Source organism: Typopeltis vanoorti, chromosome 6 (assembly GCF_054136105.1).
Source record: "Typopeltis vanoorti isolate ZY-2024b chromosome 6, IOZ_Tvanoo_1.0, whole genome shotgun sequence".
Taxonomy (NCBI): domain Eukaryota; kingdom Metazoa; phylum Arthropoda; class Arachnida; order Uropygi; family Thelyphonidae; genus Typopeltis; species Typopeltis vanoorti.
This window is the reverse complement of record NC_143554.1, coordinates 80,754,730-80,770,920: the sequence shown is the minus strand read 5'-3', so window position 1 is coordinate 80,770,920 and position 16,191 is coordinate 80,754,730. Positions and strand designations below refer to the sequence as shown.

The 16,191-nt window shown below is 35.0% G+C and overlaps 1 protein-coding gene across 1 annotated transcript in view; it reads right to left on the bottom strand.

Moving 5' to 3' along the window:
- The window catches only part of LOC150105629 (endochitinase-like), a 70,436-nt gene that overhangs the window by 17,739 nt on the left and 36,506 nt on the right, over nucleotides 1–16,191 (bottom strand). Inside the window, exons 4-6 of the mRNA XM_090394955.1 lie at nucleotides 12,899–13,155; nucleotides 8,902–9,005; nucleotides 568–694 (exon numbers count right to left, since the gene is read on the bottom strand). Of these exons, the coding sequence (XP_090251081.1) occupies nucleotides 568–694; nucleotides 8,902–9,005; nucleotides 12,899–13,155 (488 nt within the window). The remainder of the gene's footprint in view (nucleotides 1–567; nucleotides 695–8,901; nucleotides 9,006–12,898; nucleotides 13,156–16,191) is intronic.

Below are 16,191 nucleotides of genomic sequence, written 5' to 3'. Positions count from 1 at the left end.
GCTGTTTAATGAAAGTCCTCCTTCGAGCAAGTTCCTTCCTGGAGGGAATTGAGGTATTTCTTCTGTAGTTGTTAAAATTTTTGAGAAATTGGTAAGAACTTGTATACACAATTAGGCAGATGAGAGCAATATTGCTTATGCAGGTCAGCATGATTTGTTACTTATTTTGGTAAATCTGGTTGCCTTTTACAACAGAGTGACAAGGACAGCAGATGAGAGGAGAGTAATGTCCTCTCCTTTCTTCCTAGAAGTGAGAGGACATTTTTATATGATGAGTGAATGGAATGTGTTATAAAAGTGTGAATGAATTTAAGGCAAAATATAACAGATATGTTAGTTAAATAGAACCTTCCTATGATGAAGCTATTGACTTCATTAGAGGTGGGTTAATATTTTGAACATAAATCCCTTTGAACTTAAAATTAGTCTGGATTTTGAGTAATATCTGTAATATTTTTTTTTCTAAATACACTGTCAGGAAACATAAAGAAAAAAACTGCAAAAAACACTTACAAAACTAGGACATGCCAAATTTGAAAAGATGATACAAAGAAGTTAAATATTTACCACATTATCATTTTCATAGTCATCATCTCTTGATTCAAATCTTGGATAAAGGGCATTATGAACATCTGCTATGTACTGTCCTCCTGTTCTGAAGTTATACGTGAGAAAATGCACATGGTCTACAACTCTATGAAATAAAAATAATGAGAAATTAAAATAACAGATATGCAGATAAACACAGAAATAAAGTTTATGAAATGGGCTTAATAATATGCTATTAGAAAGATTATCTTAAATTGTATAAATGTGTTTCTAATGTAACAAAATGAATTATTGAAATTACTGGGACAACTAATGTCCCAATTTACATAGAGCATGTATCTGAATTTATATGTTAGTATCTGAATTTATATGTTAGTATAAGCTGATGTTTTTGGTTGAAATAAAAACTGGGATCATGGTCTTACCTACAGCGGTATAAAATGGCTAAAATAATGGAAACAGCCTTTCTTCTAGTTATGCGTATTCTAACAGAATAATGCCAACGGAAGTTGGTGAAAAAGAAGTTCCTATCAGAAGCCAAAATGAAGACATTGGAGTCTTTGCTTCAAGGGATCATAGAAAACTAGCCTTATTTGAATCATTACCTTGAGAAGCCAAAAACTGAAGTTACACCCCCCCCACACACACACACACCTTCCTATACAGTAATATTGAGCTCTGGGTACAGTAGTATGCACAAGACTGCACTACCTCCATCACTAACAACTAATTGTCAACCAAAATTTTCTTACATTGCATTTATTTTTGCCACTTTGAGCAAAAGAACTAGAATTATTATTATTATTGTTATCCAGGCCTCCATGGAGTCAAAAGACTCATCGTGGGAGGTCCTTCCTAAGAAACACAAAGTCTATCAAGACTCATCGAGGGGAGGTCCCCCTAAGAAACACAAAGTCTATCATACCACTCCTTAAACTCATTGACCGTTCTTGCTCTCACCACTCCATCATGCAATGCATTCCATGTTTCAACCACCTTCCATGCAAAGAAACCACTCCTCACCCTCTTGCTCATGGTTTCCTTTCCTAACTTCCAGGGATGGCCTCTTGTCATCACTCCTTTCCGCTGTTCAACCAAGTGAAAGAACTCCACAGTGTCAACCCTGTAACCCCCTTTCAATAGTTTAAAAGTCTCAATCATATCACCTCTTCTTCTTCTATCCACCAAACTCTGCAGTCCACATTCCCTCAGCCGATCCTCATAACTATCATTGTTCAGTCCTGAAACCATCTTTGTTATCAGCCTTTGTACCCTTTCCACAGTTAATTTATCCCCTTCAAATCCTGGGGACCAAATCTGAGAACAATAGTCTAAGTGTGGTCTGATCAGAGTCTTATACAACGGAATAATAACCCTTTAATCTCTGCAGTGTCCTTCATTGTCAGTGTTCTTCTCATTATTGCAGCAATCCTCTGTGTTACCTTCACCACCTTTGCAATATGTCCCCTAAATTTCAGGTTTCTATCAATCATCAACCCCAGATCTCTTGTCTCCCCTACTTTCTCCAGTATAAATCCTCCCATAGAGTATGCAGCGTCCCATCGATGTTTCCCAAACCTCAAGCCCTTACATTTTGCTGCATTAAATCCACACCCCCCATTCATTTGCCCATCTATCTATCTAGCTTATTTAAATAAAAAGTGGATTATTTTCTGCACTATTACTAATAATCCTTCCCAACTTTGCATCATCTGCAAACAACTGAATATCCCCTTGCAATCCACTGACAATGTCACTGATATAAAGGTTAAACAATATAGGTCCCAGCACTGAGCCCTGTGGGACCCCACTGGTTTGTTTGCACCGTTAGCTATAAAAAGAAACTTGTCAAACTTTTCTTTACCACTCTTCCACAGTTTTTCTTGTAGAGGACAAGCCCCTTTTTCAAGTATGCTTACATAAATTATATCTGGAATATAATAGGGAAAATTACTCTGCAATTCTTACCTTCAGGTTTATTTCCCTTTTCAAAGATGGACATTATCCAAAGATGGACTATTCCAACCAACCAAAATTCACCCTTCTGACCATGTCTTCTGAATTATAGAATGCAGCTACAGTAAAAACTTTTATATCTCCATATTTTACATTTCTGATCAAATATTTACTCCAGATGACATTCTAAATTTCAGATTTCTGAATACTTTTTTCAATCTCAATACTGGCATGCACTTATGACTGCATTCTCCTTGCTGTTTTGTACCATTGCTCTATCATTGTTTTGTCATTTAATAATTTTCTAAGCAATAGCTTTAATGGTACTTGCAAGAGTTCCAATAAAGTAAAAAAAGTAAAAATAGCAAAGTAATTATAGTAACTGAGGGCAAAAGCATGTTAAATACATCCAATAAAGTATTTGGAAGAATAAAAGCAGCAAAGTAATAATAGTAATCTAGAGTAAAAGCATATTAAATACAGTAGTTAACATTGCTAAAATCAGCAACAAATATTTTATACGGAAATTAATGGTATATCATTAGTTAGGAACAAACAAGCAATTCAAAAATACAGAATATAAGAATAGATACAACAATCCATTTGCACATTACAAGGATTGTATCAGAGATAATTAAATGTTGTATGGTCCTAATATCATTTTTGATAACTACCTCTATACCCTCTCCAAGATTACTTCACCCCCCCCCCCCCGGTGCTCAGATCTGAGCACAATAATTTTGTAGCCTGATCATAGGTTTATACAACAGAACCATCACCCTTTTATCACTGGTACTCTGAACTTCAAATTTCTATTTACAGTCACCCCAAGATTCCCTGTGTCCTCAATTTCTTCAAATATAGTTCCACCAAGAGTAGGAAGCATCCCATCTATGGATCCCAGATTTCAAAACCTTATATTTAGCTGTATTAAATTGATATTCCCATTCATTTCCCAACCTTTCCAGCTTGTTGAAATCCTTAAGGGCCACATCATCAGCACTATTATTAGTAACTCTCCCAAGTTTCACCTCTTGTCATGATTGGAGGAATCGTTATATGGACTTTTTCAATTGAAGGTAAGTTAGCCAATCTCATATGGAGGTAGCAGGGTTTTTTCTCCTGGAAACTCGGGTTTTTCATCCTGCATACAAACAAATTGCCCCTTCAGAACACATGCAATTTACAGATAAAAAATACTAGTTATGATGGTGGATGGCATTGATGTAGATGATTGATATTGGAGATTTGGTACAGTGTTTAAGATGGAGAGTTGTACAGTAGCCTGAATCTTTGAACTCCTTGGAGGTGTCACGAATAATAATAATATTTCCTAATCCAACAACATCGTTGATACAAATATTGAACAGTAATGGTCCCAGTACTGAACCCTATCGAACTCCAACCTGGTTGCATGAGTAGTTAGCATATCTGCTCTCCAACCAACAGATTTTTTGTTCAAATTCTGTCGTGGGCATGGATGTTTGTGAATGGTTTTAGATGGAAGATAAATTTCGTTGTTCAATGCGAGACCAGTACTCTTGTTACCATATTATAAAAGGCAACCAGATTAATAAACCAAGAGTGCCCCTCCACAAATTCATGATGGCATTCATAAGTAATATTGCCCTCATCTGCCTAATGCTGTATATGAGCTCTTCTAATTTTTCTGAAATCTTAATAACCATGGGAGAAATAAAAACTAGTTTCATATTTGATACCATCATTCTAAAATTGTCCTTATGCAATGACACTACCTTCCTTCCATCCTGAGGAACTCACCCCATTATAAGACTTTCATTAAACAGCCAGATGAATGGCACAGTCAGTTCCTTAGCACATTCCCTTAAAACGTGGCAAAATCCCACCTAGTCCCACTGTCTCATAGTGGAATTCAAGACTAATTTGTAGGATGGAAAGCAAGGATCTTACCTGCTTCAACATTCACTGTTGAATAAAATGGGGTTTCTAATCAAATGAATTCTAAGATTGCATTGTTTTGTAGCTGTGACAAAAGTCAGAGAAACCTAGGTTCACTGATGAGGCTAAATCAATCAATCACAAAATTGATTAAAAAAGATTGCAGTACTAAAGTTTAAATCTGCAATCAATGTATATACACTCACAGCATGTGTTAACTCTACTCTGCTATAAATGAGAGAGAATAGTTATGGCACAGTAGTAGTAGTTCAAGTACTTAGTCCTTACACATTTCCCTATGACTGAGATTATCACTGTTGGTTTAGTTGCCTCAAGTATGGTACGCCCACAGATTCGAGATCCTTCGACACTTCTGCACATGTCAACAGGAGGAGAATCCATTCCGATAATAGGGTAATCAATCCGTATTGTGGGATGAATTTATTATTACACGTCGGAAAATTAACTAGATCATAAAAGAGAAGTTAACTATGTTGCTTATATAACAGTTGGAAAATTTTACCTATAAAGCACGTGATTTCGCATGTTGCCGACCAATTCCAAAAGAAATATATCCTTCATTTCTTTCTCCCCTTCAGCATGAATCGACTATTCTTGGCAAGTCGCCAAGCAGAGATCTACAAACTGTGGTTGTACTATAACATGCTCATATTAAATCAGTATATTTCATGGATTTGGAAGGAAGTGTCTTTAGAAAGCAGTGGCGGCCCGTGCATAAGCACTGCAACTGCAGCACCCCCAAGGAAAAAATGAAAAAATGAAAATTTGTTTGTTGTTTATAAATAATAACAATACTTACAACATTATATAAATGCAATACAACATGTTAAAGGTTATTACAGCTTATGTTCTGACATTGATTGAATAGTTAATAATTGGAATTGTTCGATTAACGCTTTAGATTACGAAACAAATGCACTGATCTAACGGCGATAGTTTGCGCTTGTCATTGCATGGTTACGTCATTCCCAACTGTAACTGCTCAAACGGCAGTGTATTTTTAGTATGTTTATGCGCCTTATTTCTGTGAGATATGAAACGTTTATTATTGGTGAGTGTGCATGGTGAACTATTTTTTGTAAATCTTATTTTATTTTGTTAAAATAACATATAATTATTTATTTATTATAGATACAAGGCTGAATTATGATGAGTGTCACTGTTGAAAATATGAAAAGAATTATATTTTTTCGATTATCGTTACATGAAACAAATGCACTGCGATCTAACGCCGATATTCGTTTGCACTTGTCATTGCTATTGATACGAAACTTTTATTATTGGTATTTGTTCGTGGTGAGGATGAAATATTTTTAATAAAGCAATTTTTAATATGTAAATTTATTTATTAATAAATTCATTACTGATTAGGGAAAAAAAGTTAGTTTTTTTTTTTTTTTTTTTGTATATGCAGTACCCCCGCTTAAAATTTTCGCTATTGTTTAGTGAGAGTACAAAGTGTAGAGTCAGAAGTTTTTATTGAGTATGTGTGTGGGGGGGTGCATGTTATATGTGTATATAGGCATCTTATAGGAGAAGGTGGATTGGGAGGAGTGCAGTATGCAGTACAATACAGCATGTCCAGTAAAATAACAAAATTACTACCAATAATAAAAAGTTATTTAGTTCAGAAACTATACTAATAAGATTTATGGAACTTTTATTCATAAGTGCAGAAACTTACTAAATTTTCATGCTCCACAGAACAAATAATTTTGATATGTTGTGCCTGAGAACACAGCAAACAAGTCATCTGCAGTATGTCAGGATGTATAGTTCTTTTGCCTTGTTGAATTCGAGTTTCCATTTATTGTGCAAAGGAAAGTCAGGCAAGATATGGATAAGTTGCACCTTGGTTATATAGATACATGACACAAAGAGTTGTTGTAAACTGGTTCTGAATAGAAAGAAAGTGCTAAACAAACAGTGAATGCAGATAAACTGAAATAGAAGCAGGAAGCTCTTCAACATAGCTTCCTATAAATCTGTTCATCAGATCAGTCACAAACTATGTATTTCATTCCACAGTCAATTATTAGTACCCTCCATTACACAGCTGGAAGGGTGATGCAACATATTCCCTTTGGTTAGAAAAGACAGTTTAATTTCCTCTGCGTTGTTTATTTACAGAGTTTGCCTATAAAGAGACAAACTGACTTCAGAAATTCAATCAAGAACATCAGAGCACTGGTTAAAGAGTAGCCGAAGTAATTCAAGACCTGGATTGGCAACACAGAGAAAATATCAAGAACCTAATAAACTAATCAAGAGGCTAAAAATATACCAGGAATCTGGATTTAGGGTCTAAAAATATATTGAGAAACATGTCTTTCATTAAACAGGAAAGCACCTGGCAAGTGAACTTTGAACTGAGGACCATTAAAATTAAATAAAATTAAAACTAGAACTCAACCCACCCAACTCCTGTGTAACAACTAACCAGGTATTGCTATCATACATTGTGTGCAAAAGAATGGTTTGCAGTTTATAAGATTCAGTTAGTGCAGACATTCCAATGAAATATTTAAAATAACCAGAGTGCATTCACATTAAAAATATTGTCACAGACAGATTATGACAATCACTTCTCAACCGCTGCTTTTTCTAATGAGCTACCTTTGACATCTCTGCTAAAGTATATTGGTGCAGCTGTTGATTAGGGAAGTGAAATTCTGCACTGTAATGAAAAAGAGCATGGCAGTCCCAAATTGAATTTCCATGAAAGCCATTTCCTGACTTTGGATTCTGTGATGAAGTCATTTTTTTTTTTTCTCCTTCAGGAACAGGACAGTTTTTCGATATATCATCATCCTCCCCAATGCACATATATTGGTTATTTTGCCTTCCTTTCACTCCTTTGGGATCCTCATCTATTCTCAAGATTCTTCCTAAGCAACCAGGCCAAGAATATGGTAAATTCATTTATATGTTCTCTTAAAATATGTGTCTTGTTACTATTATGCCCGCTCAACACCTCATGCAGCTCTAGTTATTTAACTTCTATCTACTGGTATATTCTCATCCCTTTTGGGATTTGCACAATGCCACTCTCACCAATATGAATTACATTCATAAATTGCTCATTAAATAATTCCATCACATTCTCCACACTGGTCACTTTGCTACCATCACCAGTGATTCACATCCTTTTTGTTCTTGCTCATCACTTAGTAGTAGTCTAAGAATTACCTTGAATTTCTTTGGCTTGATTGACTAATATCCTCTTATACTGCACATTTCTTTCCTTACCATGCATGTTGCCATTCTAGCATTCATTCTGTACTCCTTATTTCTGGTCATTGCCCATTATCTTATTACTCTAACATAAACATAACACTTTTTTCTTTTTTACAATGCCTTTCTAATTTCACTCCAACTTTATTTTTGTCTGACCCATGTACATAGTCATTTTCTGAACAGGTTTAGGTTACCTGTTTCTCATGCCCTATTAATCTCTTTCCCTCACAGTTCATTATGCCATTGTACCGACGTAAGCTAGCCACAGAGCTTTCCATAATCACCTGCTCTACAAAAGTTCCACAAAATACAATATTTTATATTGCATAGCTGATAGTGTAAGGATATTAAAGCCCAAATATCTAATGAGTTTTATGAATCAAGTGCCTTCCTTTAAGTAAGCTTTTGGTCCTAAGTCTTTCAGAATAAGTTTTCAGTATCTAAGATTTATGTAACCAATTTTTGTTTGATTCTGTATTTTCCCCCTAAAAACTTCAGTTATAATAGACTGTTTTTTATTTTTTAAAGTACAGTATTTTTTAACAAGTCATATTTAAAAAAAAAATTATGAGGGGAGAGGAAAGGCAAGGAAAGGACCCAGATGAAAGTATCCAAAGTTACAGTTTGTGAATACACAAAAACAGAGGAAGGTGATTAGGGAAGTGAAATTCTGCATTGTAATGACAGTACCAAAATGAATAATGTATGGCAGTTTTTGATTTTGGATTCTTTGGTGTGTATGTGTGTGAGAGAGAGAGAGAGGAGAAAGTGATGAAAACGGAATGATGGAATTGTGTTAAATAGTAAAAGAAGCCAATGACTCTTTGATGTGTTTAGTAAGATGCATTTCAGCTGGACAAATTTGGATCTGAATTACAACAAGAAGAAGAGGAATTTTTCTATATATGTATTGGCAAAGTTGAGTTAGCTGATTGCATATAAGATGGCAGTGCAAGAATCCCCAGAAATGTAAATATGAGAGTACATGGTGAGATTCTCTGTATAAAGTGAAAGGTATCATTGTGAAGAGTTCAGTGATGCTTAATGAATTTAAGGGTGTGTAGAGGTGAAGAGGGGAGGGGGGACAGGACAAGAACGTACCAGTTTCAGTGAAAGCAATAATGGGGCATGGTGAAAGACTATGTAAATTATTATGTTACTGAACTCAATGAAGATCAAGTAGTAATAATAAAATGAGTATCATTTTTAGGTACTTACCTAGATAACTCCTTTATGTCATAACCAATCTTCAGAGTCATTGTACTATGTGGTACCATAACTGTTACTAATAGTCCATATGGTTCAAAGGCTAATTTCAGTTCCTTTAGGAAAACACAGAATATCATTCAATATATGCTATTCAAGAATAGGTTTATTTCAAATAAATAGTACTGAATGATAGATATATTCTCAAAAAGAGATATATATCCCTTATAGATTAAAACCATAGCAAAAAATTAAAGTATGAGGTATAGAGGTGACAGAGATGTTGCCAGAAATTTTAAGCATTGTAATGTTCAAAAATTGAAAGAGCAGATGATTGCCCAATTTATATTAGAGCAATTTTAATTTTTTTTTCAGCCTTACTAATTTTTCAAATATTTATTTATTTAGTGTATGGCATAATAAAGACACATGACATCAGAATATATAAATACATATTTGTGCAGTCAATAAAAATGATACAAGTAATGCACATATAAATATCAGGTAAAACTGGAAAAGGATTGAGCCTCCACATATCTATGGAATAATTTTAAATAATTTTATTTGTGAAGCAATCACAAAAATGAAGAGAAAATTTTGCAGGAAAATATAAATAAAGCATAAAATTACTATGGTATTTGTAAATGTAGTAACATAGCAAAGAAAGAAGAAGAAATTCCCCCCCAGACAGCATGCTTGAGGGGGGAAATCTGAGGTGCCAGTAGCTGTCAAAAAGTTATGTTATCAACATTTTTATTACTACAATACTGTACTTCTTTATTCTACCAGCAGAAGTACCTGTGTAGCCTCATAGTAACCACCATATACTAGTTTGCAAAAGAAAGAGGCTTGATTCCATTTGCATGGTGATATGTCATCAAATCCTATTGCCTTATTGATATCAAGTTTATTTATTTCCTCAAATACCTCGTGCTCACTCACAATTAAGCCATCCTATCCTTTGTCCTTACACTTAAGTTCCTCATGATTCCACCCTGATCAGGATGAAATACCCTTATAAACTGATCACTGAATACCTCAACAATGTCTTCTGCAGCAGTTACCATTCTACCATTTTCATCCATTAACATTATCTTACCATGATCATTCTTCCTTCTACTTGTCACATATCTAAAAAACTCTCTAAGGTTTTTCTTCACTTGATTTGCCAATTTCTGCTCACTGCACTTTTGTTTTCCTTACTGAGTCACTCTCTAGCTTGTTCTTTATACTTCTCATTTAACTGATTATCACCATTATTCATCTTGTACTGCCTCCAAAGTATCTTCTTCTTCTTCCAGATTTCATGCATAAGCTTCTCATTCATCCATTTTACACCTACTTTATTCAGCCTTTTGGTCTTTGGAATACATTCACACATTGATGCTGTTATGTGTTTCTTTCTCATATCCCACACAATATTTATTTCTTTACTGCTCAACTCCTCATTCCATGCTATAGCTCCTAGCAGTCTCCTAAGCTTGTCATAATTACCAACCTTATTCCACATGTATCCTTTCCTCACAAAAGTCTGCATATGGCTAGCCACAACCCAGCACTTCATGATCACTCTCACCAACTGAAGGGAAGTGTGAACCCCCACTCACAATTACATCCTCTGATTAAATTATCAGATCTAAAACTCTCAATCCTTGAATGCCCTCCTTAACTGATGTTTTGCAGAGAAGGAAAGAGCAAGCATCGGAATTAGTGGTAGTTTGCTATTATTAATTTTATTATAAAGGTATCTCCATGGAGTCAGAGGATTCTTAAAATGCAAACGCAAACTTGGAAAAGTTGCGGGAGGTAAAGGATAACAGCATTGTCAGAAAGTTCTTAGCATGTTGCCCAAACATGATAATAGTGAGTTGAGGAAAGTAGAAATAATGAATGGTAAGATGGCTGAGTTGTGTGAGGCAAAGGGAGTTCAATTTGAATCTGTGGAGTGAATTTGAAGGGAAGTTGGAATTGTTTAAAGATGATGGATTGCATTTGAATGGGTTTGCTGTTGGGCATTTAGAGAAGCTACTGTTTACTGAGAAGGCACAGAATCAAGAAGTTGTAGCTAATGATCAAAAGGTGTTTGTGATGCAGGATAGCACAGCCAAATGTAGGGTAGGAGGAAATATGGATACAAGATTGAAGATGTGATTGTGGCAGGAAAAGGAGATAGAATGCATAAAGGTAGGGATGAGACAGGTATGAGTAGCAATCAGAGTCAGCATCAGGCAATGAGTGGGAAGACCGAAGAGAGACGTATGGCATAATGGCTAAAGTACATAATGTAGGTGTTAGTGGGTGGAACAGCCTCGAAGATGAGGGGGGGGGGGAGCGTTATATTGTTAAGTTTGTATACAAATGCAAGGAGTATTTGAAATAAGGGAAGCTGAGTTTGTTGCACTGATTGAGTCAGTATGCCCAAAGATAACTGGTGTAAGTGAAACTTGATTGTCTGCGGATGATGCACTGTCAGGAAGAAAAATGCATGATATACAATTTTCTGGAAGGATAGGAAGGTGAAAAGAAGAGGGGGAAGTACTGTTAATGATTACAGAGGAATTGTGTCCACAAAGTGTGGAAGTTGAAAATGATAGTACATGTGCAGATCTTGAATCTGTGGTGTGTGAAGTTGAAATCAGTAGACTAGTATATCTGATATGATGTTGTTAAAGGCCAGGGAATGTAGAGAATACAAGATTGTGAACTGTTTAGGCAAATTGGTTGGGTATAAAAAAAGAAGGTGATCCTGATGGGAGATTGCATGTGGGAACAAGGAGAGTGAGTTTATTGAATTTCTGAGGGATAACTGTTTTAAACATGTGACAAAAGCAACTCAAGATTTTACAGTGTTAGATTTAATGATATTATTATTATTATTATGTGACATCTTCAGGGAGTTCAAGGACTCATCACGGGAAGTCACACTACTCTACAATACAGCTCACCATCTACCCCCCCCACACACACCTTTATCCTCCAACTATAACACACAATGGCACTACCATCTTCTGCCCACCAATAACAGTATTTTTTTGTCTGTAAATTGCATGTATTCGTATGGCCAATTTGCATGTATATGCAGAATGAAGAACCTGAGTTTCTGGGAGAAAACCCAGCTACCATCTTATAGGTTGAAAAAGCAGTGGGGTTGTAGTTTCTATATTAATTAAGTGCAAGGTGTTGCATTTTGGAGTTCAGAAATACAAGGCTGTGTACTACTATATTATTTATTGATGGTGCTGTGCTGCAGGAAGTGGATGATATTCGAGATTTGGGAGTGATGGTTGACAGAAGACTGAAGTTTAGAGAGCATATTGCAAGTGTTTCAAAGACTGCACATCATACTGCTGCTGTGATAAAAAGTACATTAACATGTAGGGATAAGAGGAGGTGGTTGTGCCACTCTATAAAGGACTGGTCAGACCACACTTGGACTACTGTGCTCAGATTTGGTTACCTGGTTTTCATTGTGATATGGAAACATTGGAAAGGATCCAAAGAAATGTTGGCTATGGAAAAAGGTTAAAAGAATGTGGATTACAAAGTTTAGTGGACAGGAGGAAAAGAAGTGATATGATAGAGATGTTTAAGTTAGTGAGGGGATTTTAATGGATTAATCCAGAGGGAATTATAAAAAGAGTAGAAGGGAGAGGGGAAGAACCAGAAGCCATCCCTGCTGGAGGTTGTGTAGTGAAGAGTAGATTTTTTACATGGAGAATTGTAGGTTACTGGAATATGTTGTTAATACAGGGAGTATAAAGGATTTTAAGATTTAGTACAATAAATATGTTGTCAGTTGAAAGAACTTCCCACAATGTCTGCTGACTCCATGGAGGATGTGATAATAATAATAATAATCTCAAACCAGAATTTATTTTGCTGGGTTATGAAATCTGTTAAAATATAAATATCTTAAAATTCATGTAATTGTTTATAACATCAACTAATGACAAGATAATTTTCCAACAATAATCTATATAAAGAGTGTGTGTGTGTGGGGAATACTAACCTCCAAGAAACGAATATAATTTTCTTTATCTGTTGGTCGACCAACAATACCATTCCCTGGATAAGGCCAAAAGAGATCAAGACCATCAAATCCATAATCTGTCATCCACTTTATGGCACTCTCGATAAAATTTTTTCGATTTTCATCAAGTGAAACCATATCAGAATATTTTCCTCTCAACTTCCAGCTTCCAACAGATAACAGGGTCCTGAGATGTGGATAGATAGACTTTAGACTTGTAAATCTTCGAAACCCACCTGAAATAAGATATATAATATAATTAATAGAAAATGCAAAGAGAATAATTTTTAAATTGCAAGTTGAATAGTGGGTGAAGCATACATGAAATACTTCAGTGTTCAGTTAATCTCTTTTTAAATACTTTTTAATGAAGAAATGGAGTTTATGATAATCATTTCATAATTTGTACCCATGAATGATTACAGAATACTATGATAGCACTTACATAATTAAGTTTACATTATGGCTTACTTCCTACCAACAATTTTCTTCCAATTAATCTGCTATTTGTTAGGTCTCTAATACTGTCAAATCTTATATTTTGGTCTTCTAAATGCACTATTAACTGCATTCAATCCATCTCAATTCCATCAAACCTATGATTTCTTAATTAATTATCTTTAAATAAAAATATGCCCCTGACAACCCATGTATGACCTGAATCCAAATTGTTTTTACTTGAATTTCTAGTTCACAAATTTTTTTGGCCTTTTTCAAGTATGCATAAATGATACCTGGAAATGAATTTTAGTTCTTTTTTGTCTTTTCTTTTTTTTTTTTCCTTTTTTTTTTAATAGATGAGTACTATGAGAGCCCTACTTCATTTATCTAGAGTTTGCCCTTCTGAATTATGCAGTATAACTACTTTTATACCTCCACATTCTCTTATCAAGAAAATTTGGTTGATAGGTAGATATGATAGAAATATATATGTTGTTAAATAACTTTTATGGGATTGATGCAGATGACATTTTTCAGCACATGACATGAAGGAATAGAACAAGAGAGGTCACTCCAAAAATTGTGTAAATGGTAATTGGTTAGCCTGTTAGGATATGTTTGCTTGGAGAGTAGTGAACGAGTGGAATGTTTCCAGAGTCTTACTGTTTCAAAGAGAAATTTCATAAGTACTGTCTAAATAATATAAGGATCGAGTCTTCAGATTCCATGGAGATGTCTGTTTTATAATAATAATAATATCTTAGGCACTTTGGGTTGAATGTTATTTACTTCAGTTGCTTTCTACATTTCAGATTTCTAACAACTTTTTTTTTTTGTTATCATCATGCTTGGAGAGTGGTGCTTGATAAACAAGCTAAAGAAAACCTATAAAACATATGACATGATAATAACTATACAAAAGACAAAAGTGATGAAAATAGGGAGGAACAGAACTACCATCTCAGCCACCCTAAATGGAGAACAAATAGAACAAGTAGACAACGTCATATATCTTGGATCAAAACTAACAGAAACAATAGATGAGCTCAAAATAATCAAACACAGAATAGTGATAGGTTGGACCACCATCGGAAAATTACAGAAAATCTGGAAAACAAACAAGATATCTGAGCAAGCCAAAATCAAATTATACGAATCAATAATTATACCAACAGTCATCTATGGAGCAGAAGCATGTACAGTTAAGAAAAGAGAGGAGAAAAAACTGCTAGCATTTGAAATGAAATGCTTAATAAAAATAAATAGAACAAGTTGGATAGAAAAGAAAACAAACAGCACAGTCAGACAAGAATTACTGTATAAAAAGACAATAATGGAAAAAATTAGAAAACAACAACTGAGATGGTTTGGCCACACTGTACGCATGGATGCAGACAGACTTCCTAACATCCTAATCAACACTTTTCCAACTGAAAAAAGAAGACCAAGAATTATATGGCTGAAATCAATAAAGAACATCTTGTGATGCAGAACATATAAGGAACTTTTTCTGACAGCAAGGAATAGAGAAGACTGGAAGATCCTTCTCAAGAGAAGACTCAACCCGTCTTAGACAGCAAAGAAGAAGAAGAAGAATCATCATCATCATGCAATGATGCAATCTAATACTGAAATGTACTCATGACTGCATTTCTTCTGGACATTTTATATCACTGTTCTGTGGCTGCATTAGTAATTTAATAACTTTTTTCAAGTAATTACTACAGACATCCAGAATATCCTTATGTTCAGTTTTATGTCATATTTAATACCTCAATTCCTTTTACTGTGTGTGTGTGTGTATATATATATATATATATATATATATATATATACATGACATTATATTCTTGTTTTCATCCTGATGGTAAGTGAGAAGGTGGTATATGAGGAAATTAATAACTTGATGTTAATAAGGCTGCAAGGCTTCATGATATATCACCATATGTTTTGAAGGAATGTTCCAGGAAGTTAACAATAGCTTCGATGTACTTGTTTAACATGAGTCTTACACTAAGCTAATTTCCAAAAGGAGGGCAAAAGTGTTCCACCTCATAAGGAAGGGGGGGGGGTTAAGACTAAGGCTTCAAATTATGGGCTGCACTTCAACCACAACTCTACGTGCCTTGAGTTGTGGTTAAAGTGTCAGAGAGATTAATGAATACCAGTATTCAAAATTAATTTTCAATGGAAAAATTCTCTTTGATGGTCAGCATGGGTTTGCTAAAAGAAGGAAATGTTTTAGCAGTCTACTTACTTACTTATTACCACAAAGCTACAAATGCACTGGATAAGGCAAATATCTCCACAGTGCAGTGGCAAATTCTCCATGCTTGCTATGCCTGCTGTGCAAGCTCATTAATTGAGAAAGAAGTAATATTTATTTGTTAATAAATGCATGCATTTATAAGCATTCCATTTAGGGTTTTATTTTTGTAGACAGAAGACGTTTTAAGCTTGTGCGGCAATAATTGAGCTTTGCGTCGTGTATCGAAGGTCGATGCTAGTCAAGCTGCCTTGGCTTGTTCAGTTGTGGTAGCATCCAGGTCCTCACTTCAGCACTGTGATTTCATGTGCGTGCATAACGATTTCCGCTCCCTCCACGTCATCTCACCCTGTTGCTTAAACACGGGTCATATGCAGTCAAAGTAGCTTCAGACAGCCTTTACAAGTGTGCGCATTGCTTGGGAAAATTAAGTTACAACCAACTTTTTATGACGATGTTATTGACCAGTTCATAAAGAAGAACTGTAGGGTAGAATTTGTATTCAAGTAGCTAAATTGAAAAAGATAGAATATCATTTGTAAAATAAATGTTGTATTTGTATGAT